At 47.0% G+C, this 25,645-nt stretch overlaps 1 protein-coding gene across 1 annotated transcript in view; it reads left to right on the forward strand.

Annotated features, from left to right (window-relative positions):
• C7H10orf90 (chromosome 7 C10orf90 homolog) overlaps positions 1–25,645 on the forward strand; it is a 201,228-nt gene that overhangs the window by 18,737 nt on the left and 156,846 nt on the right. The window contains exon 2 of the mRNA XM_037010946.2: positions 3,143–3,215. Coding sequence (XP_036866841.2) covers positions 3,143–3,215 — 73 coding nt within the window. The remainder of the gene's footprint in view (positions 1–3,142; positions 3,216–25,645) is intronic.

A 25,645-nucleotide genomic window follows, 5' to 3' on the forward strand; every position in this document is an offset into this window, starting at 1 on the left:
CCATGTTTTGCCAGTGTGAAACATACTGCAAAGAACTGTGAGTGTGGCTTTGACTCTATTTTGAGTCTGTTAGAAACCCAAGGCTTTTCAGCTGGGGAGAGACATCACCAGATTCGCTTTATGGAAAGATGGGTGGTGATGAAACGGAGGGAGGAAGGTCTGGAATGAATTATGAGGCTGCCGGGGTCTTGGCGAGAATCACGAGGGCTTCCATTAAGGCCGGGGGGGAGAGGGAGGTGGAGATGGGGTGGAGAGGAGGTGGCCAGCAGGAGTGCTGACAGGCCACATCCACTGGAGTTGGCTGTGAGGTGGCCGCTGGACAGCCCGGGGACAGGGACTTTCTTGTTGTGGGTCAGAGTGGCTCGGTCTGGACCCTGGTAAAATGAGGACTGTGTGGGGGAGAAGGTAGGGAGACGGGGCCATGTGCTCATCTCCTTCAAGAATGTTTGCTCTGAGGGGGAAGGTGAAAGAGAGGAAGGTAACGTGTGGGGGAGGGAATTTGGTTTTGGTTTTAAGTTAAGAAAGATTTGGATGTGGTCAGACATACTGAGGAAGGCTAAGTTGAAGACTGAGGGGAGAACAGGAATCCTTGAGGGGCAGGATCCCCACGGCGATGGGAGAGCAGACCCCAAAGGGCACAGTGCCCGACTTACTTTGGCAGAGAGGCTGTGCTTTCTTTAATTAACTAACTGATGGATTACTTCTCTCATCCTTTTTTTTCAACACATATTTTTTGAAAGCCTACCATGTGCCTGGCCCTATACCAGGAGCTAAGAATACACTGGCAAGCACGGCAAAATAATTTTATGCTCAGAGGGGTGAGGGTCTAGGGGAAGAGCAGGCCTCAGTTGAGGAGTCACATGACTCAATGTGTGTTTACAAACCTGGATGAGGGTCTGAAGTAAAAACAATGCTTCTGCAGGAGCTCGTAAATCGAACCTAGTTTTGAGAGCAGTGTCTCTGGAGAGACACCCACAGGAGCTGGGCATGTCAGCCGAGGTCCAGGAAAGAGCGTGTGCACAGGCCCTGTGGTGGGGAACAAATTCACACCCAGGGGCATGTGGGAGGCTCCCAGAGTGCTTGGTTTATGAAAAGTGCTGCTGCTTTTCTGCATGGCGGACTATGGTGAGCCACTAGCAGAGGGTAGAGCCAAAGCCAGTCTTTCCAGGAAGTCAGTGCTGGGGTGAGACCTGGGCTGATGGTAGCGATTCCCACACCTCCCTGTCACTGGGAATTCCTGGGTGAGTAGTGTGCCCAGAGTCAGGACAGGAGGGTTCGGGGCTTCGGAGAAGCCAGTGTTTGCAGAGGGCCGTGGGGCCTAGTTGGCTGGCTGTCCACTGCCAGTTGCTAGGACCCCAGAGAGAAATCATTCTCAATCTAAGCCAGGGCACTTCAGTGTTTAACTTCACTGCGGGGCTGGGGCTCCTGACTCAGGACTGCATGGTACCTCGGGGACCTGCTGGGTAAAAGTTAGTTCTATGTCGTCATGTCCTGGGAAGATTAACTTGCTACACTTGATAGAGTTACTTTTAAAAATACACATAAAATTTTTTCTCGGAAGAGTCATACAAGTTAACAGCCTAGCAGAGAGGAAGCTTAAATCTGTGCTCGGCTGGAGTCTCCCTGCGCGCCCGCCCTCTCCCCCAAGACGGGCTCCAGGCCCACCTGCTCGGTTGTGTCTGAAGCTGCAGAGAGATAATGTGCTGCCTTTGCTGCACTGGGGAGTCAAATGATTTCCATCCCCACACCTAATGTTGCTGCAACTACATTTCCTTCCTGAAAAGTTCCCATGTTTTATCCAGTGTTCCCATGCTAAGTCTGTGGAAAGGACTGGATATAGTCCAAGTATAACTGGATATAGTCAAATAGTCAAACAATAATACTTAGTTAAAATAACAATATTTGGAACACACTGGCTAAGAACGCGCTTTGGGTCTGACCAGCCTGGGCTGGGGCCTGGCTGTGCCACACCCCAGTGAGCGGCCTCCGCCTCGGCCTTGACTTTCTCAGCTGCCATGCTGGGTGGAAAAAGCTGGGAACGTTCAATGACGTGATGTATGTGGAAGCTGGAGCACAGAGTCCAGGACATAGGAAGTCTCGGTAACAGCCAGCAGCTCTTCTTTTTCTTGTAGTTAATAATTGTATTACTAATGGGCAGTCATGAGTTAGGCCCAAAGCAGAGAAGCCCAGGGAGTAGTAGAAAATGGTGTGGGACTATTTAATTCTTCCAAAATCTCTGCCCAGCCATGGTCCAGATCCCACCTCCTTTATGCTGTCTTCTAAAACGGGTTGCACAGATGCCAGGGATAAGAAGAGGCCAAAATGGGGATTGAAAACTGCGAAGCTTAACTCAGCCTAGGGATTAAGAAGGTAGCTGAGGTTCAGATTTAGAGGTGGGCTCCAGCTATAGGAAAGTGTTACCTTTCAAATTATGCTGTGATTACAACAGTGTGGGTCAGAAAAGCTATTCTTCAGCTTTGGGAAAGGTCATGGGATACTCTGAGGGACAAAGGGCGTACCACAGACCGGTGTGGGTTGAGGGGCTCTGGAGTCTCATTATAAGTTCGTAAATCAGAGCCAAGAAAGGGTGTTAGTCACAGCAAACTGCTTTCAGAATAAACTTAACAAAGCTTTGCCTTCTTGCAGAGAACACACAATAACCATACTTGTGGACAGCAGAATAATTTTGGATATATTCATCTTATTTTCACTGGGCTTTGAAAGCTAATTCCTGAAATGTGATTGCTTGTGGTCAATCAATTTATCAATACTTGCTGAATGTCCAATTTTAGCTCACACCCATTAAGCACTATGGTAGGATAGAAAAGAAATATTGGATGTGGTTCTCTGGTCTGCTAGAAAAATCCATGGCAAAATCTGGATTAGCCGATTACAGTTGTTGTCTGTCCCTTCCTCCTTCTCATTTTGAAATCATCAGAAACCTACCCTTTATTCATGGGCAGAATTAACACAGGAAAACATGGAAAGAAGTATTCATTAGAATCTGGCATTCTTTCTTGGGAGATTGGAGAGGTTCTAGGGATGTTTCCTGATTTTGTTTGAATAGTGGTGTGCATTGCTGAAGATTATGTAGCTGGCAAATAAAAATATAAAACTGGGAAGGTTTCTGTTTATCTTCCAGATCCACAGCCGGCTCTTCTCATCCCCCAAAGATCATTCTGCCTGGGAACAAAATGAAAGTCTTTCAAACGCAGGTAAGGAACTGGGCTCTCGCCGGGCAGCGTTCTCTTCTGAACCTTTACTCTCTCTCCTTCATTTTTATTAATAATGAAATACGCTTTGGAGCCTAGACCACCCGCGCATATGAGGTGATAGCTCAGTGGCTCCGACAAGATTTGAAGCTGATTTGAATTTCTAAACACACAGGCTTTGAGGCTGGCAGTCTCTGAAAAGGAAAACAATGCGAGAGAAATCCTGGTTGCCTCAGGGAGTGCGTTGGGGACCCCAGATCACCGCAGGTGGCTGAGCGTGAGCGGGTTCCAGCCAGCGGGGTGCAGGGTTCCGCCGGGAATGAGCGATGGGACAAATATGGGATCTTCTCAGAATGCAGAGGGTGCAGTTTAAATACAGGCGTGTTATCTGTGCATTCACATACCATTTTTTATGAGGCTTCCATTCATAGCCTTTATTCTGTAAAAATATTAGGTGATATGGGTACAGTTCATAACTTTTATTAAGTTTGTGAACATAAATGGTATGGAAACAAGCCTTTTCTCTTTCTTTCATGAGAAAATACATATGGATTTAGGTTTCACATTTTCTGAGGGTACTGTAATAAGACTACTGGATGAGTAGAATATGCCCTTCAGATATTTTAGCAAAAATAAATTCTAAAAGAATGTTTTCATGTAGCAAATTTTATTTTTTAATCCTCACTTTAATTTTAATTCATAAATGTGGCACATGAATTGATATATATGAAAAGTATGTATATGTGTGTATGTGTGTGTGATTATACACACGCACACTTATAGCTTCTCTTTTCATTACCACTTACCACCTGTCCGTGTCAAAGATATCAAGGACCTGACTGAATTCCTTTCCTTAACTGACACAGTCAACCTAAGAAAAAAATATTATTTGAAAGAAGCTTCCGTAGTTAATCCTTTCTGGAGCCTGAAAGCATGGCTTACAGCTTATTTTTTCATAATGACAGATATTTTGTTTAGCTCCTTTTAAAACCTAGCCCAGAAATTGCCTATGGTAAGACTGTGAATCGCCTGAGAGATACTTCTGGTGGCATGCACAGCAGGTTGGGAAAGCATGTCCAGCCACTTTCCCCCACCCCACCCCATGGGGAGTTCCGGAACATTAAGAAGAGGCCGTGCTTCCTCAGAGCGCTCAGAGGTGGCTGTGAGAACAACGCAGCCTGGGTGACCTAGATGTGGACATGCCAGCTTCTTTTCCGTAGGACTAGCTCAGCTTGAAATGGGTCTAACTAGGCCCTTCTGCAGTGATCCTGGCCACAATGTACTTACAGCAGTTTAATGACTGAGAAACCAAGTACGTGCTGGCCCTGAGGCCAGAGGTCAGTGTGGCTCAGGCTGCAGGGAATGTGTCCACACAAGCCTGGGTGAGGAGGGAGACGCATATCCTGGCTTGCTTGCTTGCTTTTTAAATCTGTATTTGCTAAGTTCTAATTATGGAAGAACACTTTAGAAACAGACTTAAACTTTGATATCTTGGAAGAAGGCAAGCAGTTGTTAAATAAAGTAATCATTCATGACACTTGAATAAAGAGGTTAAGGCAGATTTTATTCAGGGAGAATACCACAATGGGCTCTTACAGTGGTGAGAGGCCCTAGACTCAACTCTGAATACAACAAACTCACGTGAAAATTTGTAGCCAAGGAGCAGGGTGGGGTCAGTGGATAGAATTTTCTAAGAAGAAACACCAGGTGTAAGGGAGATTCGGACTAAATTGACTGACAGGTGGGGGATGAGAAATTTGATCAGATAACAAGGGTGGGGATTTTCCCTAAAGTGACCCGGCAGGATTTGTGCCAAAAATGGACTAAATGGGCCCAGGACAGAACCCAAGGACTCTCTTGTCAAAGAGAATTCTCAGAGGAGCCCGACTCAGGTGGGGTCAAGGAGAGTCTCTCTCAGAGCCAGGACATGTGTGGGCACAGGGCGCCCCGGAGGCTGACTGGGGGGCTGCTCATCCTCTCTGCGTCTCCCTGCAAAGCGGTTTCCATCTGTTAAAGAGAACTGGGCACTGGTTAAACATGGCAGGGCAGATTTTATTCAAGGTGCTGCAGTAGGGGGGAGAGACTTCAGTACAGAATTGGGCTTGCCTCTGAAAACAGCAAGGGCAGAGGGGGATTTATAGCCAGAGGGAAGAGTGAGGGTCTCAGTGGATGGAAAATTACTAGGAGAACTTGGTTAGATATCCAAGGTGGCGGAAGAGGAACTTTGAATGTCAAGGGTCAGGGAAATTCTTGTTTAACTGGCTTAGCAAGGTTCTCTCTAAAACTGGACTCATTCAGATTGTTTGCTAATCCCGGGCCTCACAGGCCAACAACGGCCAGCCAGGGACAGGCCTAGTCAGGAAGAGGTCCAGAGGAACCTGGCTAAAGTTTGGTCATAGGGGTCCTGCCTCACCTTTTCTACAGACATTGGCCTGAGAAGCCACCTGTGCCCTCTGGACGCTATGCCCTCGGGAAGGACAGGAGTTGGGTTCAGGAATCAGGCTCCCTGCCCGCACACTTGTGAGAAGGGCCCACAGGGATAGGCTCTTTCTCAATCCTCTTAGTAGCTTTGGGAAACCCAGAAAGCAGAGTTTAGGGTGAAACTCGGTGTTGCAAGGACCTAAAACACACTATCACAGACCAAAGGGAAACCACTGTAAGGAAACCAGTCAACTTCATGGATGGACAAGCCACCAAGATGCAGGAAGCACAGAAACAAGGGCCTCCGTGGGCCTCGGCAGCAAGAGTGCATAGGCTTTGGCCTGGAGCTGTGCCAATAGGATTTGGGGTCTGACATTTGCTGCTCAGTCTCTCAGCCAACCTCAGGCCCCACCCTGACCCACTGATCTCAGGAGGCGAGGCCTAATGCTAGAAACACGGCTTTTGAAGATCCAACCTATGGGTGCCTGGCTAGGGAGGCAGTTCTCCCAGAAGGAGCCCATGGGCTAGGCGGATCCCAAAGACATAAGTTGGCCCATGGGATCTCAAGTTTGGGAGGGGCCGTAGGGTCATTTTGTTCCATTTCTTCCTGATGTCTGAAAGCCCTCTTTCTCATTCACATGCAGGAGTGGGGACACCCCTGCAGATAGGCTGGCCAGCCTCATGATAGGCTGGGACAGGGGACTCACTGTACGTGAAGGTAGCTCATGACATGCTTATACAGCTGGAATTGTTAGGAAGCTTTTTGATCATGCTGAGCCAAAATAAAATGACTTCATTCATTATTTTTAATCTCTATTGAGTACACAGAGAGAACCCATTAATGTTTTTAGATTGCTGGAATATGCGATCTGACCCACATTCCAGGAAGACAACTCCACTGCGATATTCCAGGTGGGAGATGATGCAGGTTAGGCAGGAGCAGGGGGTGCAGCCATCATCGGAACACTGCGAAATGACCACATTACCACAGGGGGTGACATGAGGAGAAGTAAAGATGTTTCTGGGTAGATAGTGCTGCCATTACTGAGGTAGGGAAGTCAGGATCCAGGTTTATGGTCCAGAGATGGCGTTGGTGGGAGGATCCGGAGTCTGTGGGGTCTGACACTTGACTTGCGAGACGCCATCTGCCTTAGATCCTCGGATGTCCAGGAAGCATTGGCAGCAGGTGCTGAGATCAGGAGACAGGTCAGGGTTATTGAACGTGATGTGATCACCATTTACAGATGGGTCATATGAGAAGCCAGGAGCACAGCTGAGATGAGTGCAGGAGAGAATACATGAGCTGGGATGAGGGTGTAGCCCCTGAACCTACAAAACCCATGGTGTGGGGTGGAGGAGGGGTCCACCCTGGGAACCACAGACCCATGGCAGGGTTTGTTTTCTGAGTTGAGATATTTAGTGCCCATGTTGACTTTGCCCTCGATGAGCCCTTATCTTTGGAAAAGCCTTTTCCACTCCCTCAAGTCTTATTTTGCTCTTAGACAGTGGTGGGTTAGGATACCCTGGTCCCTACCAGGCTGCCGTATAATTCAGAGATGTGGGTGGGAGCCCTATTATAGAAGCTGGATCAGCGGGGCGTTTGGTCCAGTCAGGCTTCAGAGAGCTCATGCGGGAAGCAGAGGTGAACAGTGTCTCTGGATTTCCATGTTTGCTTCCTTCATTTGCACAATGCAACTATCACTGCATCGGCCATTGGAAACGGCAGGTCTGAGAAGGGCAGGGAGCTGAATTCTCAGTAAAACTGTCCTATTGTCACAGCCTTTGAAATCCGTTGGCTTGTGTAAAATTTCAGTTTACTACGATTAATAGGGAACGAGCACTAAGAGAGAAAAAAAAGGAGGAAGGGTGATTGCTTCTGCCCAAACTCACATCTGTTTTCACAATCAGTGCAAGGTAGGAAGTCCCTTTCAAATTTCCGTTGTGTGTGTTATAAAAAGACTCCATTTAACGATTTAACGTCCCCCCGTTGCTGTGTTACCTACCTGCAGGTGAGACGGCTTGATCTAAGGATTTAGATGATCAGGAAAGTTAGGTGCTTAGTTTAGCCCTTTCTGGAGAAACCGGTTATGGGAAATGTAGGTAGAGGGACTTGATGAAGGTCACTTGGAATTTTTCATTACTAGTTCACTTGGTAATTAATAATGAAAAGGAAGGAAGGTGGGACAGCATGAAATTTTCTCTCTCCTGATCAATTAAGTCCAACCTTTACAACTGGCAGTTTTTAAAGGGTGGGTCTTTGATTGATGAGTGAGATGAAGTCATTATACTTCAATTAAAACTTGAGGGCGATAGTTTCTTTATTCCAGCTGTTAGAAGAGCCGTGATTTGCTTAGAACATTATTTCACCAATTATTTTCAGAATCAGATTATGTACCAGGTGATGGGCAAAGATGAAGCCGTGATTTCAGTTTCATTAGTGCAGAGTCAAACAGCTGCCCCAGTAATACACATGCCCTAGACCATGCTTCCAGGAGGGGTTGTTCTGTTATCCCTTAAAAACCATCCTGAGGCTGATATGAATTTCTTTCTTCTCTCTTCCAATGAAGTCATTTTGTAATTGCAGTTTCTCCGTGAACAAGGCATAGCAGGGACACTGTATTTTTCTTTCAGTTTTCCCTGAAAAACCTGGTTTTTCTTAGGGCTTTAACTGTTGGAGTTGAGATATGGGGATTCTGCTTTCGCACAGAAGCCACCTTAATCACACCGCATGCCACCAGCCTCCTTGGCAGAGAGCCCTCCCTGCCCATGAGAAGTCATCTATTGAACCATGCGTTAGAGTATCTTTAATCAATGCAATTCTCTGATCAAAAATTACATCAGTCTAAGGGCGATGTATGAACTCGCGGGCACAGCTCTCGGTGCCACTCCCCCTCTGACACCCTTCTGTGGCCTGTCTCCCCCCTTGCCCGCAGACACGCTCCTGAAATCAGCTTCTGTATTTCTGTTGTGAAAATCTTGCCTGCTTCAGCTGCATTGCCTGACTCCACCTGCCTCCCTCCCAGGGGCTTCAGGTCTGGTTCTTCCCACAGCTATCATCTTCCAGCATCGGCCTGCTTTCCCCTTGCAGACTTGTCTTTTTCCCTCAAGACTGGACTTGGAGGGCAGGGACCTTACCTAACTCATCTCTGTGTTCCCAAGGCCACGGACTGGTGTGTAAGGGTTCTTCATTAGCTCCAACAGCATGAGTCGTCCAGAGGAGCTAAGTGGAGCTGATTCTGCATCTGGGGATCTCACTTGACCCTCCCAGGCAAGCCTGCAGGGCAGACTGGGATTTGGATCATGTGACGGCTGTGGTAGCGTGTCAGGGAAAACATCTGCCTTTGGGTTTTTCCAAGATTCTTTGAAGTGCTTCTCATGACAGGTACCTGTGCTGTTACTCAGCTTCCTTTGGGGAGAGGAACAGAGGCATCCACTCAAGTGTCTCTGATGGAGAGAGAGAGGAAAGAACATCTTTTTCTGTTTTCTGCACATTAAAGAGACACATTTGGGTTTTTGGTGCCTGGTTGCATAGAACGTTATTGGAAAGAAATTAGACCAAGTTGCCGTTGTCATGGACATGTGATAGTCCCTGTTTGCTCCCTAATGAATAGCCATTATGCTTATCTCCCTTCTTGAATTCTGCTTAGGGGCTGTCTGGATCTTGAGCCTCAATTTTGTTGCACTCATCCATAAATAGTGCCATAAGCATCTTTGTCTCCTGTATGAATTTCTGCCTCTAGCTTCACCTGGAGCTAGTTTGCCCATCACCTGGTAACTAATCTAATTTTAAAAATAATTGGTGAAATAATGTTCTAAGCAGAGAGCTCAGCTGAAGATGTCCCAGGCTGTGTAGCTTTGTGTTGGAGAGAAATGCATCCAGCTGCATCTCACTGCTTCCTCTCAAAGACATGAGAGCTTAGTCACTGCCTCTTGTGTGCTAAGGGATGAAAGGGCCTCATCCGGAGGGAAGGAAATCAGATGCTGGGTGGATGTGGGGTAGTCTGACCAGGGGGGTCACTGTGTCTTGTTCTTAGGAAGGTGGGATGGGGAGAGCTACCCACAATTCCAGTGGGTTTTCCCCCAACACATATGAGCCCTTCAACCTTGCCATGGGGGCCAGGGCAGGCATCTCTGGCATCTGTATCTTGACCTGAGCTAAAGGATTCTGTCTGAGGGGCAGGCGTCCAGCATTGTGTCGGGCCTCCTGCTAAGGGGGCCTTACAAGCAGATCCCTTTGCTTGGGCTATACCACCGTTCCCTCCCCCTAAGTCACCTGGACCCACCCACATGTCCTGGGAAGCCATCCCTGATCTCAGCACCATCCCATCTCGGGCACCTGGAGCCCCCCTCCTCTCCCCTATTGCACTTGCCACTATCATGTTGCATTTATTTGTATTTGATGAACGAATATCTGTTCCTCGATCCAGACTGGAAGCTGCCCAAGAGCTTGGGTTTTGCTCTTGCCAGCCCCATGCCACATGGAGGGGCTCCACAAGCACCTGTTGCAGGACTGAGCTGGCTGGTTGGAGGAAGGGTCTAAGTCACCTGTGGAGCCTGGGGGGCTTTGGGGACAGAGGATCAGGCACATTACTATGGCTGACATCAAAAAGACTGAGATGACGCACAGAGATGCTAAGTGTATTTCCCCTTCTGCCTTCTTTTCTTCCACGGCTCTGAATTGAGCCAACCTTCCCTTGCAACCTCGGTCTCTCCATCTCCTTCCCTGATTCATCAACCTCTTTCCTGCGATGTTGCCTGGCCCCAGGGTCACTGCCTGTGCGGCAGTGTGAATTGGGCTTCTACATTATTATTGGTGTGATTTTAGGCTGCTTTAAATAATTTAGAGGTTTATTGGTGTCTACTTCCTTATTAATTGTTAGTTGTATATCAAGAGCCCCCCAAGAGAAAAATAAGACAAATAATCGCCGGAAGTCACACGCTCCTTCCAAAGGTTGTATATTATTGGGAAGGATGCAAATAGAAGGAGCAGTCCCAAACCCTTGTGTGCCTGCTGTGAGGAACGCTACTTGTTTTGTGAAATATTGTTAATAAGGCGTGGAGAGAACAGACTTGGTTAAGAGCTAAGTGGTATTTTTTTTGATAGCTTTTGCACCCGGCTGGCCATCTAAAGAAAAGAGCATATAAACCAAGACAACATAAATTGAAAGTGAAACACGGAATTAAATGTATTTTTGAAGGTTATTGTGTTATTTAATATAATGATCGTGTTAGTGTCCAGCTTCTCAACATGAAAGGCCTGTTTATCTGGTAACAACACTGTGGCTGAACCAGACGGGTGAGGACACTGTGGGTAAAGCCGCTCCCAAACAAAGCAGACCCGTGGGCGCTTGTTGCTGACTTTACATCTCAGTGAACATACCAGTGCAGGCCGCGGGGATCATTCTTTCTTGTAAAGCATCTTCTTTTGAACAAAATCTCTCCCGACCCGTGTCCTTTCCGCTTGCTTCTCCGGAGTGGGCGTTTCCCTGTGGGTGTGGTTGCACGCTGACCACTGGCTCTTAGTCCAGGTGGTGAGCTGCAGTGGGCAGGGAGGCCTGTGCCTGGGTGAGAGGGCTCGTAGTGGGCATGGGAGGTCAGAACCGCCAGGAGAAAAGAATTAGGGCCAACACCCCCTTTCCACCTTCCAACGGAGCGTGAAGACCTCTTGTGTCCCTGTGAAAACTATTCCTGTGTGGGGTTAGGAGACAGGTAAGATCTGGCTTCTAGCCCAAAGGTGCCATTGTTCTAGAAAGGGCCTTACCTTCATGTCACATGACTACCTGGGGCACATGGGGAGCTCTTCTGTTTATAAAACCTTCTGGAACATTCTCGCCTCGGGCTGGTATGTGACAGTACTGCTGTCTGAGCTCTGGGATGACAGGAGAGCTCCTGCTTCCACGGTGAAGTTTGCTTTTCACAAACTACCTGGACCACAAAGGACTCAGTTTCCTTAAAGTGGTTCATGTTTTTAAATGGAACTCTTTTTAAAAATGGAATCTTATAGGAAGCCAATTTATAAAACAGATCAAAGCAGAGGCGCTCTGGCTGAAGGGGCGGTGAGCCCTCATGTCCAGGTGGGCCCCCTCCCCGGGGACTTCGGAAAGTCCAGGTGTGTGTCAGAGCCTGATCCGAAAACCACTGTCCACAGGACTGGCAGGAAGGCACAGACCGTCTGAATACAAACTGACCGCTTTCTCTTTGGCCACTGGGACCTCACGTAGTTGACCGTGGAACGAGCAGGTCATCACAGCGGGCAGTCCACGCTCTCCGAGAGACACCCCCTCGCCTGGTCGATCCACGCTCCCGTTCCTGATCCCGGTCCTTCTAGGGCTCTCGGGAATGTGATCATCTTGGCGCCTTGGAGCGGGGCTGAGACTGCAGGTTCTCAAAGGCGGGGGGCGGTCACTGGCACCCCCGTGCAGGGAGAGGGGACAGGAAGGTGCTCTGGGTTTTAACCCGAAGATGGGATGAAGGAGGAGTCCATAACAGGACCGTGCTTTTACAATTCCTGTCCTTTTCCAGAATTAAATAGCTTTAGTTTAATGACCGTCAGCCCGTGGCTTCTTTTAGAGCTTTCATACGCGCCCTGGCAGGACACCAGCTACTTACTCAACTCTGAATGTGGCTTTCTCTAATGCCTTGTGTGTGCTTTGATTTGTTCTTTTTATGGTACTTGGGGGACACTCCATGAGGGTTGTTAGACACTGGGGAAGGCAGCCTGGGGAGGCTGGCCAAGCCCTGTTCCTGAGCGTTGAAATCAGCAGTGCTGGGCATCAGCAACGTCTCTTCCAGAAAGCTCTGCTCCGTGACCAGGTCGGGCAGCATGGGTGCTGGGCCTGCAGTGCTCTGAGCATGAATTAAAACTTGGGTCAGAGGATAATGTTCCTGCCCTTGGAGACAAGATTGGAGTCAGCATTCTGGGCTGAAACTTGGAGGCTTTGGGAAATCCCAGCTCCCTCACTGTTCACTCTTCAACACTGAACAGTTTTCACTGAGCTCTGTGAGACTCGGTTTCACCATTTGTAAACAAGGGATGATAATACCTACATTGCATTGTTGTTCTGAGCAGTGGTTATAATAGACACAGAACACTAATTCTAACCATTTCTAAACATTTCTTTTATTGTGGTAAGAACACTTAGCATGAGATCTATACTCTTTACCAATTTTATGTCTATTGTGGTCACGTATAGATACAATGTCGTACAGCGGATCTCTGGGGCGAGTCAGGCCACCCCTGGCCTGTACTTCTAGGCACTTGAGCAGGTGTCTGCTGATCTCCTTGCCTTATGTGCTACCCCATTGCAGGCAGACCAGCAAAATTTGTGCCTCAGGGGTCTCCAGGCAATGACTAGAGAAATGATGGTAATGCCCTTGTAGCCTGGACACTGTCCTCTCCCAGGCAGAGTTCATCACGTGGGTGGCAGTGGTAGTGGTAACATCGGGATGGTGGTGGCAGGCCAGAGAGTCAGAGCAGGATCCATGTGGATTCAGAAGTGCCACTCTGCCTGAGGCCCCAGTGGGGATAGACGTACAGCAGGGGGGTTCAGGTTTCTATCACCACGGAAATGCTGGAAGGCACACCATCCCCAAGATTCAGCGACTCAGAGCAATACGCATTTCTCTGGCTCAGCGTTCCCATCGCCATCGGGGGCTGCTGGTGTGTTTGCGGTCAGCAGGCTGTCAGCTGGAGTTACGGCTGCCCTCAAGCAGGCTGCCTGGGAATGCTCCCAACGTACAGGCTGGAGGCAAGAGCGGGAGCTGAAGTACAGAACACCTCTTAAGCCAGAGCGAGCGAAACAGCAGAACTCAGAATCTAGGGGTGGAGAATGGAATCCCACCTCTTGATGCAACGAGCCGCGAAGCCCTGGGAAAAGGGTGGGGCATGGGAGGTGTGGGGCTTGGAGCCCCTAAAGCCCTCCACCTGCCAGCCCTGCACCCAGCAGTCTGCTAGGCGTGGACAGTGTTTGTGCTGTTTTTCACAACCACTCCATCAGGAAGGCATACTTATGCCCAATTGGTAGATAAGCATATTGAGACTCAGAAAAATCCAGTAATTTATGGGGTCGCTGAATTTTTCAGGTGTACTGAGTTCTGCAGTGGGAAAATGCAAGGGCACATAAGTCCTAAGTGCATGAGTGCCAGGCACACAGTGAGCGCTCAGTAAATCCCACGGGCCTGCGTGTCCAGGGGCCACAGAGTCCCAGGTGTCACTGCAGCCCCAGGGCCTGAAGTAGCACCCAGGACCCAGTAAATAGTTGTGCAACGGATGCCTGACAACGTGTGCAGTCTTGGAAAGGCAGTCCTCGTCGTCAGACAGATCTGGGGCTGAGTCTGATCAGCCACGTGTGAATGGTGGGGCCTCTGGCGTGGAGCCTGGGAGACGTGCTCTTTCCTTGGGGTCACTCTGAAGGTTTCCAATCCCGTCTCTTCCATATGAGTGCCGTCAGTTTACATGCCTCAGGGTTCTGCTCCTTGGGGTCACTGTGCTCTGGCTCTACTGTGGACACACACACACACACACACACACACATGCACACACACACACACACACACACACACACACACACATGCACACACGCACACACATGCAGACAGCGTCTGGACCCCGTGGCCACCCCGGCTGCTCTCGGTCTCCTCCTGCAGCTTGTGGCTCCTTCCACATGTTACGTCACTTCCATGCTTCTGTTCATATACCTGCTCCTTGGGTCCTGACATTTATGTGGCCTGTTTTCCATTTTGATCGTTCAGTGTTCAAGTCCCTGCCACCAAGGGAGTTTGGAGACCTCAAAGTTCTGGCAGAGAAAGGTTGGGCAAGTCAGACAGTGGCCCTGCTCTCACTGGGCACTTGGCATGTGCCGGGAACCCTGCTGGGTGCTGGGGTTGCGGTGCTGGACACACCTGGAAGGGAACCCGCCCTCCTGATATTTACATTCTAGAGGTTAGGGATGAGCAAAAATCAGGGAAATGGACAAATAAGCAAAATTACTGCAACAAAGAGATGAGAGAGAAAAACAGAGGGGTGCCTACTTCAGGTCGGGGAGACTTCCTCTGCGTCCCCTCCCCCGCCCCCCTGAGCTCATTCCCGGGGTGACCGTGTCTGGACCACACTGAGGCCCCTCCGTCTCATTGGATTCAGCCCACGGCTGGCATCTGGTCAGGTGTCGTTGAATAAAGATCTTCAACATAAAGGGGGAGAAGGAAACTGGTTATCTACGAGGGCTCCCTGGATTTAAGCTCTCTGGCCTGTTTTCTTGTTATTAAAATGGGGACAATGACAGTCCCAGCATGGCAGGGTCACTGGAAGGGTTAAACAGGGCCATGCTGGCACTGTGCCTAGTGCATGATGCTCACATAGGCGATAACTCTTTTTGTCTGTATTTTAAGAAGAAAGAAAGAGGAACAATGTCCTAGTTAATGTAAGTTAATAAAACTCAGGAATATTTGCAAGTTGAAAGAGAAGTTGGTGAATGCAAAGGGGAGGCTCTCCAGCAGTGAAGTTCATAGATAATCTTTGGGGGCTGAGCCCTCCACCCCGCCCCCTTTCCTTGTAGCTGGTGGCATTCATGGAGCCCCGAGGTGCCTGCCCCCAGCCCTGGACAGAGCCTGCAGGCTTGGTGGGTCCTGTCTGCGCCGACATGAAGTGCATGAATTTACTAATGGGGAAAGATGTTACACCCACACGGAGTACAAGGCATGCACAGCCCTATTATTTATAAGCCCACTTTTCTACAAATGCCGTCTCCTCCCTGTGAGCATCAATGTTTCTGTTTAACTAAAATTTTAAATATGTGGAATTAAAATTACTTTGAAAACTTTCCACCTTTCAAGCCATCCCCTAAAGAACAGGTCCGTTTAGATGTCTGCAGCTGGAAGCTGCCCCTCCGGCTCTTGCTTTTAACACCTGCCATTTGTCTCCACACAGGCTTTTCTTTGATAATGGAGATGTGCCGTTCACAAACCTGGGGTCTTATCCGAGGGTGCTGGAGACGGTCTCTGACCGGATGTCTCCCCTTCATTAGAACGTGTCCGTCAGACACCTCTGCTGGAGGGTGTAAGGCTCTGCCATCCTAGAAGACAGGGGAAGCCGGGCTTCTCCTTCCCTCACCAAAAAGATGGAATTAGCAGGAAGGAAGCTGTTGTAAAAGTTTTCACCCTTCACATTTAATGCAGGAAGAGGTCAGTGATGGTGAATTAATGCTGCAGAAATCAGCTGTCATCATTTATGAGCAGTGAGGGCCCTCAGTGCCACATTCCACGGCCGCCCCTGCCTTCCATCCCAGTGAGGATGTCACTTTACGGAACACTGGCTTGTGTTTGGAATCTTAATTTCTATATTGGCAGTGTTGCAGGGAGTGCTGTTTAGACCCCAGCTGCTTACACAAAGGCCATTCAGAGGTCTTTTTAGAGGCCAGGGTATGCCATGGGGCAGAGTTGTGTGTGTGTGTTGGGGGCACCCATGTAAGTGGCCTGGTGTTAGGAAGGAATAGACAGTCTCAGCCCAGCCCCTCCACAGTAATCTGGGGGCACCAGTTGCCCTCCTGCCTGTGAGGAAAGTGGAGAGTGAGTGGTGGGTAGGTAACGCTGGTCTGGGGAAGCTGCAGGGCCCAGATGAAGGGCAGGAAGGCAATGTTTCGTGGCCAAGGGGACACCTGACTTAGGAGTGGTGACTGCCAAGTACTCAGGACTGTCCGCTCGGCAAAATCAGTCCCAAATTACTTATTATTGAATTGTTCTCAACACCGAGAGGTGGAGCCAGTGAAACTCATCTTGGAGGCTGACCTCCAGCAAGATGAGCGGCCTCCCCTTGGCCCAGTGTTCCTGGGGACAGTTGGAGCTCAAGCAGAGGTCGCACTGTGAGTGCCGGAAGTCACCACGAATAAGGGACCCATGACACAGGACAGACATGACATCCGATCACCAACTCCCTCCCTCCCTCCTTCCTTCCTTCCTTCCTTCCATCCATCTATCCATCCATCCATGCATCTATCCTGTGGCTGCCAATTTTGAGAAAGGCCCTGATAATAAATAAATAAGACACAGACACTGGTATTTTGAATTTGCTACAACAGACAGGCATTTGGAGGCTCCAAATATGTGTAAGCCAGAGAGATTGTGAGAGGCCTCCTTGTCCTATTTGACCTCTAAGAAAACCAAGTCACAGAGCAGATGAGAGACCCCTCAGGACGGGCTGGACTCCGGGCTCCCAGCTGCCTCCTGAGGGAGTTTGCACACACCTCCCCGAGGAGCCCATCTTTGTGAAAAGAACAAACTTGTGCTTCATAGACTGGGTATAATTCCACGCAGTTTTCCAAGAGATGCTCACTAATTTTAATAAGGAGAACAAGCAGGCCTCTTATTCAAGAAAACTGGCCCAGCCTGTTCAGAAATACATCAGGTGTCTTCACACGGCAGGAAGCCGTGCTGCCCTCAGCTCCGGGGACTTGGCTTTCTCTTTGCTGAGTGAGCCGAGAGACAGGAAAACTCACCAGCCCGCAGCCCCCACCGCAACCCCCCATGTCCTGGAACTGCCAAAATGCAGAAATGAATTATGTGATTTTCCTCTAAAAGTGGATCTCCCTTCACGTGATAACCTCACTTTCTTTTGTTAACCTTGGAACAGCCAGACCTCTGGGGTGTCCGTCTGGCTGCAGGACTGGAGGCATGAACCACCCAGAGAGAAGAAAGGGGTTTGCTCCCTTACAGGTCTCCCTTTGGGCATCGCTCCTGGTAAATCAGATGCCGTGGCACTGCTGTGTCACCGACGTGGCCACCGTGAGGTTTTCTTAATCATCCATGAGGCATATTAAAGTAGAACTATGCCTTAGAAATGGAAATAACTGGTTTATCTCCATTATTAAAACAATCACCACTCTTACGTGGCCAACGCGGTTGCACTGAGCTTTATTTCAGTTTAGCAACATGGCCTTTGTCATGGCAGCCAAGGTGGCTGCTGGATAGAAATGCCCTTGCAGACAGCCAGAGAACAGGTTAGAAGTGTTGATGACCCCAAAGGCAGTTACATTTAGTCTTAAAAATCAAGGTTACTTGCTCCTGGTGGAGTGGTGTTCAAGTCAGTCCTGTTTGTTTGATTGCCAGCACCAGCCTGCCCGGGGAGCCTGCAGCGATGGCACCAGCACAGCGCAGTTTATTGATCCCCGTGATTCACTGTTTCTGCTCAAGGCATATTCGAGTACTTTTAACATATCGGCACAATAGTTCAAGGATCAATCATTGTTTCTTCCTCCTAATCTATTTTAACTGTGATATCAAAGGTGCAGTCATCTTTTCTTAAATTGGGAGAACATAGCTAAAGCCGGGGTAAGATATTATTCTCACGGTAATGAGCCTTTCATGTGTGAGGCAGGTTAGGAGGCTCATAAGTTCCTGAACTGACCCCAAGCCTCCCCTCCCCTGAGCTCAACTGAAGCTGCTGCGGTCGGCAGTCCAGTCAGCTGGTGACCCCTTTCTTTCCCTCCGCCACAGGACAGCTGTGGGTTCTGGGAGGCAGATGGTCTCAGGAGAGCAAAGGAGGTGCAGGATTTGCCCAGGCTGAGGGGGACGGACGGTGAGATTGTGGTCGTGGCCTGCTTTCCATGATAACCTGTCTTTAGTTCGGAAGAGCATGGGTTGTGTACCAGAAAGAGAAGGCAACTGAGGGCTTCACACATTTTGAGAAGGAACCCAGCATTCTGGGGAAAGCCTGCGATCTCAAAACCACCCACTGTAGGAACTAAAGACTGCAGTCAAAATTCTGGTGAACAATGTAAAGAAATCAAAGGATTGAATTTCAAGCCCCAAGTTGATTTCTATCTCTCTACTTCATTTTGAGTCTTTTGACATCAACCTTTTGATAAATTAAGGAATTGCCCAAACGATGTGAACCTCCTCAGAAAGAAGGTGCACTGTTTCTGGCCATCACTGTTCCCCCGCACTCCTGCCCTCAGAGTTTCTCTCCCTTCTCCGAAGATGTTGGGACCACTCAGATGTGAGATGGGTAGCAGAGGGAATTCACCCTAAAAATCACTGCACTCTGGGTCGAGTTTCCCAAATGATGCTGCATTGGTCACCAGTTAAGCAGGAAGCTAAATACTTGTATTTTATAGAAAGTCACATGGTCCAGTCAGTTTGGGAGACACCAGGTTCCCGAGGTGGGCTCTTTCCTTCAGTGAGGGGCTCTCAGAGCCCTTGATACACTGAGCGCATGTCTGTGCAGGTTGTGGGCACCTGCTTGGCCTTTGTATGGTGAACATCTTGCAGGGTGAGCGTCATGCAGAGCATTTGGAAGTGCTGCTTAGGCTCCAGGGCTCCCCTGACATTTGCTCATTGCCGTCTTAGAAGGCCAGGCCCCAAGGCCCCATGGGGAAGGATAGACCGGAGTGGGCTTCAATATAATCTCTTTACTTCCAATAAGAAAGAGTGAATCTAGGGTCCTATGGGGCACCCTTCTCGGAATCCCTGCAGCTCCCAGTGTTGGCACGGTCACTGGGCCACTAGGCTTAACCTGATGCATTCTTCATTTGTGACTTAGTGATAAAACACCACCGGCGTCTGGAGGGCACAGGCAGAGTGAGTATGTGCCCATCTTTGGCTGCCCAGCATGCCATGTCCTTTCCAGGCAGAGCCTTCCCCATTGCACTCAGCCCAGTAGGGACTAAGAATGGATGCCTGTCCCCTGCCACAGAAGCGAAGTGGTCCCTAGGCAGATTGCCTGCCAGACCTTCCTCTTCTTGCTCCATACTTTTAGCACGAATCCTAAAGGTGTCCATGGGGTGCTCTTTCCTAGAACTTTGACCCTGGAATGAGAACCGTAAGGAGAAAAGAGACAATCACGGGTCATGTGACTCACTGCTTTTGTCCCAACTGCATGTCTGGCTATAAAACCATTCCTGACTCTCTCTGCTGTTTTGTTCCCAGGAGCCACTTAGTTGCTGTCAGGCTCCAGGTTCTCAGTCTTCTCAGCAATTCTGTGAGCTCCCCAAACCCCACTGGCTTAGGTTAGCCAGAGGCAGTTCCTGATGAGAACTTGGCTGGAAAACAAAATTAAGGACCAGGCCTTATTATCTTACAGTCCTCCAGTGCCAGCCCTGGCCAAGCCCCTAAGAGACTTACATACCTGTTTGCTGAATTGACCAGCAGAGTTGCTCATCTCTTTGCATTATGGGAATAGACCCAAATTGCAGTGATGGAGTCATCTATTCAATAAATATTGTTAAACAAACATTGTGTTCTAGAAGCCATTTTAAGGGCATGGACAATGAAAGGCCCTGCCACACGGAACTCCCATCCTCCTTGGGAAGACAGACAAAAATTTCAATTCTCAGGTGGTGGTGGGCTCTGTAAAGCCATATAAAACCCCGGAAGGTGGTAGAGAGGAGTGGGGTGCACCACCTTATATAGGGGGTTGGAGGATCTCTTGGAGAAAGGGACATTTGGGAGACCTGAGGAGGAAGGAGATGAGCTATGTAGAGATCTGGGGTGGGACAAAATCCTGAGGCTGGGACATGCATAGAATGATGAAGAACAGCACAGAGGCTGGTCTGGAGCCGATGAACAGGGACGCGGTGGGGAAGAGATCACAGGTGTCGGGGCAGGGCAAGGACACGGCTAGACTTACTTTCACTCAAGTTGAAGTCAGGAGCCCAGGGAAGGTTATGAGCGGGCAGAGAACAGTCTGACTTGTATTTAAAAAATATGACTCTAAGGTCTGTAGTGACATTCAGTTGTGAGTCCACCCAACTGTTCTTGGAGCTGCTGGTTGGGCAGGAATAGGGTCCGAGGCCTTGGGCTGCGCTGTTGCTATTTCTGTGTTTCCTATGGAGGACGATTGTATGGGGAATTTTGAAATCAAATTATATTGTTAATACTTCATGTGAGCCTTTCCAATATTGCTACTTAATTTGTGGCAATCGTAAGTATGTATGAAAATACGTGCTTACAAATGTAAATTAAATAATTTTATGTCAAGTGGAAATCTGAAGGGTTGTTGAGGTTTGTTTGCATAATGGGAGTGTGTGCACCTTTCTGACTAGGGCATGGCTGACGCTGTTGGAACCGTGAACCATGGCCGCATTGGGGGCATTCTGACCACCTCTAGTAAGATCCTCCCTGTCATTAGGCTTCCGGGGAAATAGAAACTGCTAAGTGGTGACAGAGTGGGGTGCTGGACTAACTGGGGAGGATTCCATAGAGCAGGGCTTGTCAGCCTCAGCCCTACTGACCTTGGGGAAGATAATTCTTTGTGATGGTTCCTGTCTTGGCATCATCGTACAATGATAGCTGCATCCCTGGCTCCTACCTCCTGGATACTAGCTCATCTCTCACTATAATTATACAAACCACAAAGGCCCCTAGAAATTGGCAAATATCCCCTAAAGGATAAAATTACCCTGTGGAGAACCACTGTTATATTCAGATTTAAAAACAACACTAATGGAAAAAGAAGTTGAATTTTTTTTTTTCCTGGTTGCAGGGAGGGGTTAGCAGAGCTCTTCAATGCGCAGGGGCAATGAAAAGTGGGAAGTTGGGTCTGGGTCTCCTTTCTAAGCCTGATAAAACTATTCATTAGTTGAGCTAGGAAAGGTTGATATACATGGAGTATTTCAATCATTTTCATTCATTCAACAATAAATCTTTGATTGCTACTATGTCCCAGGTAAGCTCAAGGGTGAAGGGTGGGAGGGAGTATAAGATGAACAAGACACAGTCTTTGCCGAATCTAGCATTTGATGCAAAATGGTATCATGGGGGACCATTTGGGGATGCTAGGAGGAAGTAGGGGAGGGTACCCCAGCAAGCCCATGGTGGGAGAGACCAGAGGGATGTTTGCTAAACTGGGAATCTGAAGGAACTGAGTATAAGCCAGTTAGGGGATGGAGATGGGGCAGGGATGGTTGAAATGGTGAAGAACAGCGTGTCCAAAGGCCGAGAGGCAAGAGAGAGTACAGTTTGTTCAGAGGACTGCAGGTAGCTCCGAACTTCTGAAATACAAAATACTGTAGAGTATGAATAGATGGGTATTGATGAGCTAAAACAAAGTCAGGAAATTCTCTCTTAAATTTTCACATTTATACTACATTAGTCATATAGAGGAATTTTTATTAATTTCAAGAATGAGTGGAATTGCCTCATGGAAAAAAACAATCCTTAAGATTGTCAGACTGAAATGATTAAACTGGAGACTTTTACCCCTAAAAATAAATACACCATATGTCATCATTATCATAATAAACAATCAACATTTATTAATTGCTTCCATGCACAAAGCACAGATGGCAACAATAGGTAGGGAATAACACTTGAAACAAATACGACTTCATTCACTCAGCAAATATTGATCGAGCACATGCTGTGTGTCTGCTGTGTGCCAACCACCGAAGATACATGGATAAATTCCACGCTGTCCCTGACCCGAAGGAGCGCAAAGTCTAACAAAAGACAAATGACTACTGTTTTTGTCATCTAAAGGCATGTCATGCAAATTGAAAAGAAAATTATTAAGACCTTGCTATGTCGATGCACAAAGGACAAAAAAGGAGATGTAAGTAGAAAATACATAGAAAAATATTCAACCTCATTAAAATGTAAATTAACTCACAATGTGTATACTAAAACTGAATATTGCCAGTGGTCATTTATGCTCGTAACACTCAAGAAGGAAAGCAGCCATTTTTCTGAATGTACCTGAAGATGTCCACTGTAGCATTACTTATTCTAAGGAAAATCAAAAGCAACCGAAAATCTTGATAGGAGGGAAAGGATTGAGTAGATTTAGGTAATACACTTAGTCAAATCTTGTGTTCCTTTGCCATACAAGTCACAAATAAGTTGCAATAATGCAAAGCATGTTATAATGCATATTAAATGAAAGAGCAATGACTTAAACATATGAAATAAAGACCAGGCAGAGATACATTAAATTTATGATTATTGTTTGTGACAACATGGAGTACCTTGAAGGCATTAATATTTTGCTAAGAGAAATACGTCAGACAGAGTAAGACAAATACTCTATGATCTCACTTATATGTAGAGTTCAAAAAACAAACTCATAAGAAAGAGATCAGGCTTGTGGCTACCAGACGTGGGGAGTGGGTAGAAGGGGAGGGGAGGAAGGTAGCCAAGGGTGCAGACTTCCAGGTACAAGCTAAGTAAGTGCTGGGATGTAAGAGCCGGCATGACGACTGACACTGCTGTGTGATACACAGGAAGGTTGCCAAGAGAGCAAATCCTGAGAGTTCTCATCAAAAGGAGAAAATTTTTTCCTTTGTTCTTTTCTTCTTATTGTATATATATGAGAAGATAAATGTTGGCTGAACGTCTTGTGGTAATCATTTGACACTATATGTAAATCAAGCTATCATGTAGTGTATGTTACACTTACACAGTGATACAGATCAATTATTTCCCAGTAAAGCTGGAAAACAATTCATAATTTTTGAATTTATTGGGAATATAGATTCTTCCCCTCCTTCCAGTCACTGAAATTTAGAAAATGTTTATATGGTTCTATAAGTTTAAAACCAAACAAAATTAAAACAAATGATTAATGTTTGTCTTTCTAGCCTTTTTTTTGCTCCCTGACAAGTCAAAGACTCTGGATTTGCCGCATTTGTTCCCTTCGCCCCTTCCACCCTCCTTCTGCCCCCCTAAGACTGTCTTCAACTTTGTGTGATTTCTGTGATGGGATTTCAGGAGAGTGGACTAAGGCGGGGAGGAGGAAGGTGCTGAAGAAATGCAACTAATGTTGTTGAATTATTTTAAAATTCCTTTCGTTTCAATGTACTATGTTCATTTGATCAAGACACTGTCTTAGGGATAAATCACATGGGTGACAATTTGATAACATAAATTTTTAATATGCTTAATTTTTATTATTAACTGAAGCAAAAAAGCAAAAGTAGTTGAGACAGTGTGGGATTGGTGCAAGGATAGAGAGCCCAGATACAGACTCACATATACATCTATACCGTCACCTACTGTGTGACAAAGAGGCCAGTGATGATGTAGGGAAGAAAATCACCCTGAATCCGTTGGAAATATACAAAAACAATCAGTTCCAGGTGGATTGTAAAATGTCTTGCCTAAAAGTAAAAGCTAAAACAGCTAGGTTTTAGAAGATAACATGGGAAAATATTTTTATGATTGTGAGGTAGGTAAAACATAAAACACTATAGAGGAAAAGACCATTCAAATGGATTGTTTTAAAATTAAATTAAAATTGAGAACTCCTGCTCAGCAAAAGATACTGTATAAGATAATAAAAAGGCAAGCCACGTGGGAGCAGAAGATAATTATGATAGATAAATAGATAGATAGATAGATAGACAGATAGATAGATAAATAGACAGCTCCATTTAACAAAGGAGTTGTATCTAGTATCAAATATATAAAGAGTTTCTATAAGTCAATAAGGAAAAACAACCAAATTTTTAAGAGAGCCATAAACTTGGACAGGTCCTTCACAAAAGAGGATATCCAATGGCCAACAAATATATGAAAGGTTCTCAAGATCATTAATCACCAGGGAAATGCAAATTAAAATGACAATGAGCTATCACCTGCTAGAATGGCTAAAATGAAGTAGACACTGTCAAGTGTTGGTACTTAGAGAAGTTGCAATTCTCAAACATCACTTGCAGTATGAATTACACAATGACTTTGGAAAGCTCTCAAATAGTCAGTACTAAAACTGAACATATGCAGAAGGAAACAACCAAATGTCCATCAAGGGTGAGATGGATAAAATATATTGTAGCACAAAAAGGAGCAAACTATTGCCACACACTCAAGATGGTGTGTACAATGTGGAGCAAAAGGAAACAAATGCGAGCACATAGATACCGTGTGCTTCCACTTAGACACAACTCAAAGCAGGCAGAATGGATCTCTGGTGATTGACATCAGAATGGTTAACTTGGGGAGGAGGAGGGCATGAGGGGGGCCCATACTTTTTAAAGATCAGAGTGGTGGTTCTCCAATTGTGTCTACTTTGTAAAAATTGTCAAGCTTACATTTGTGACTTGCTCCTTTTTTGTATGTATCATGCATCAAAAAAAAAAGAAATTGAAGTTGTTTGACTTATAGGAAAAAAGACTGGGTGCTTGATTCTTGCCTTTAAGCAAATGCAGGATTTTATTTAAAATAAGGAAGGAGAATTCTAGCTTATATCCAGGTAAGGTGAAAATCAAACAAGTGTAAATTAGAGTGAAAGAGAATTCAGCCAGGCAGGAAGACACGCTTATTGAGAACAAGGATGATTCAAATACAACAGTGGCTTGTAGGGAGCGGGGAGGCCTCTGTGTAGAATCTTCTACAAGGAAACAGTGTCCCAGCACCAAAGAGGTTCCTGTCAAAGGCATCAAAAAAGCCAGGTAAAATAACATATTTCATTGATTCTAAGATGCACATTTTGTCACATTTTAACATTTCTGAAACTTGGATGCGTCACACAGTCCATAGCACTTTGCAATTAATGGTAGCGGATTTCTTAGGCCCAGAAAATAATGGCATATCAATATAAGATTGTAAGATTGAAAGGAACCTTCAATTTGATGAAATATGGTAATAAAACCCCTTCTAGCTTTAAGATTCCCTTCTGAGCTTCACAGTGAAGGAGGCTTATTCCCTTAGGAAAGCATTTCCCACCTCTCCTGAGGGTTGTTCCACAGGAGGGTCAGAAGGGGCCTTATCCATTATGGGCACTCAATAAATATTACGCATCAACCGTGGCCCACAGCCAGCTCTGAATAAAAATTGGCATATGTTAGCATTTATCACTCAAGGATTTTGTGACCGTTGATCTCTCTCTCTCTCTCTCTCTCTCTCTCTCTGGCTACATAATCCACTTAAATAATGGCAAACCAAGATAGGACAGAAGGAGAGCCCACGGTAGACGATGCTTTTCTCTGTCGAGAGAGAGATGGGATGAGGGAGCAGGTCAGCTGGGAAGAAAGGAAGGAGCCCAGGACACAGACAAGGGCAGAGGTCTTGGTACCAGACTCCGGGCCCTA

The sequence above is a fragment of the Manis javanica genome, chromosome 7 (assembly GCF_040802235.1).
Source record: "Manis javanica isolate MJ-LG chromosome 7, MJ_LKY, whole genome shotgun sequence".
Lineage (NCBI taxonomy): Eukaryota > Metazoa > Chordata > Mammalia > Pholidota > Manidae > Manis > Manis javanica.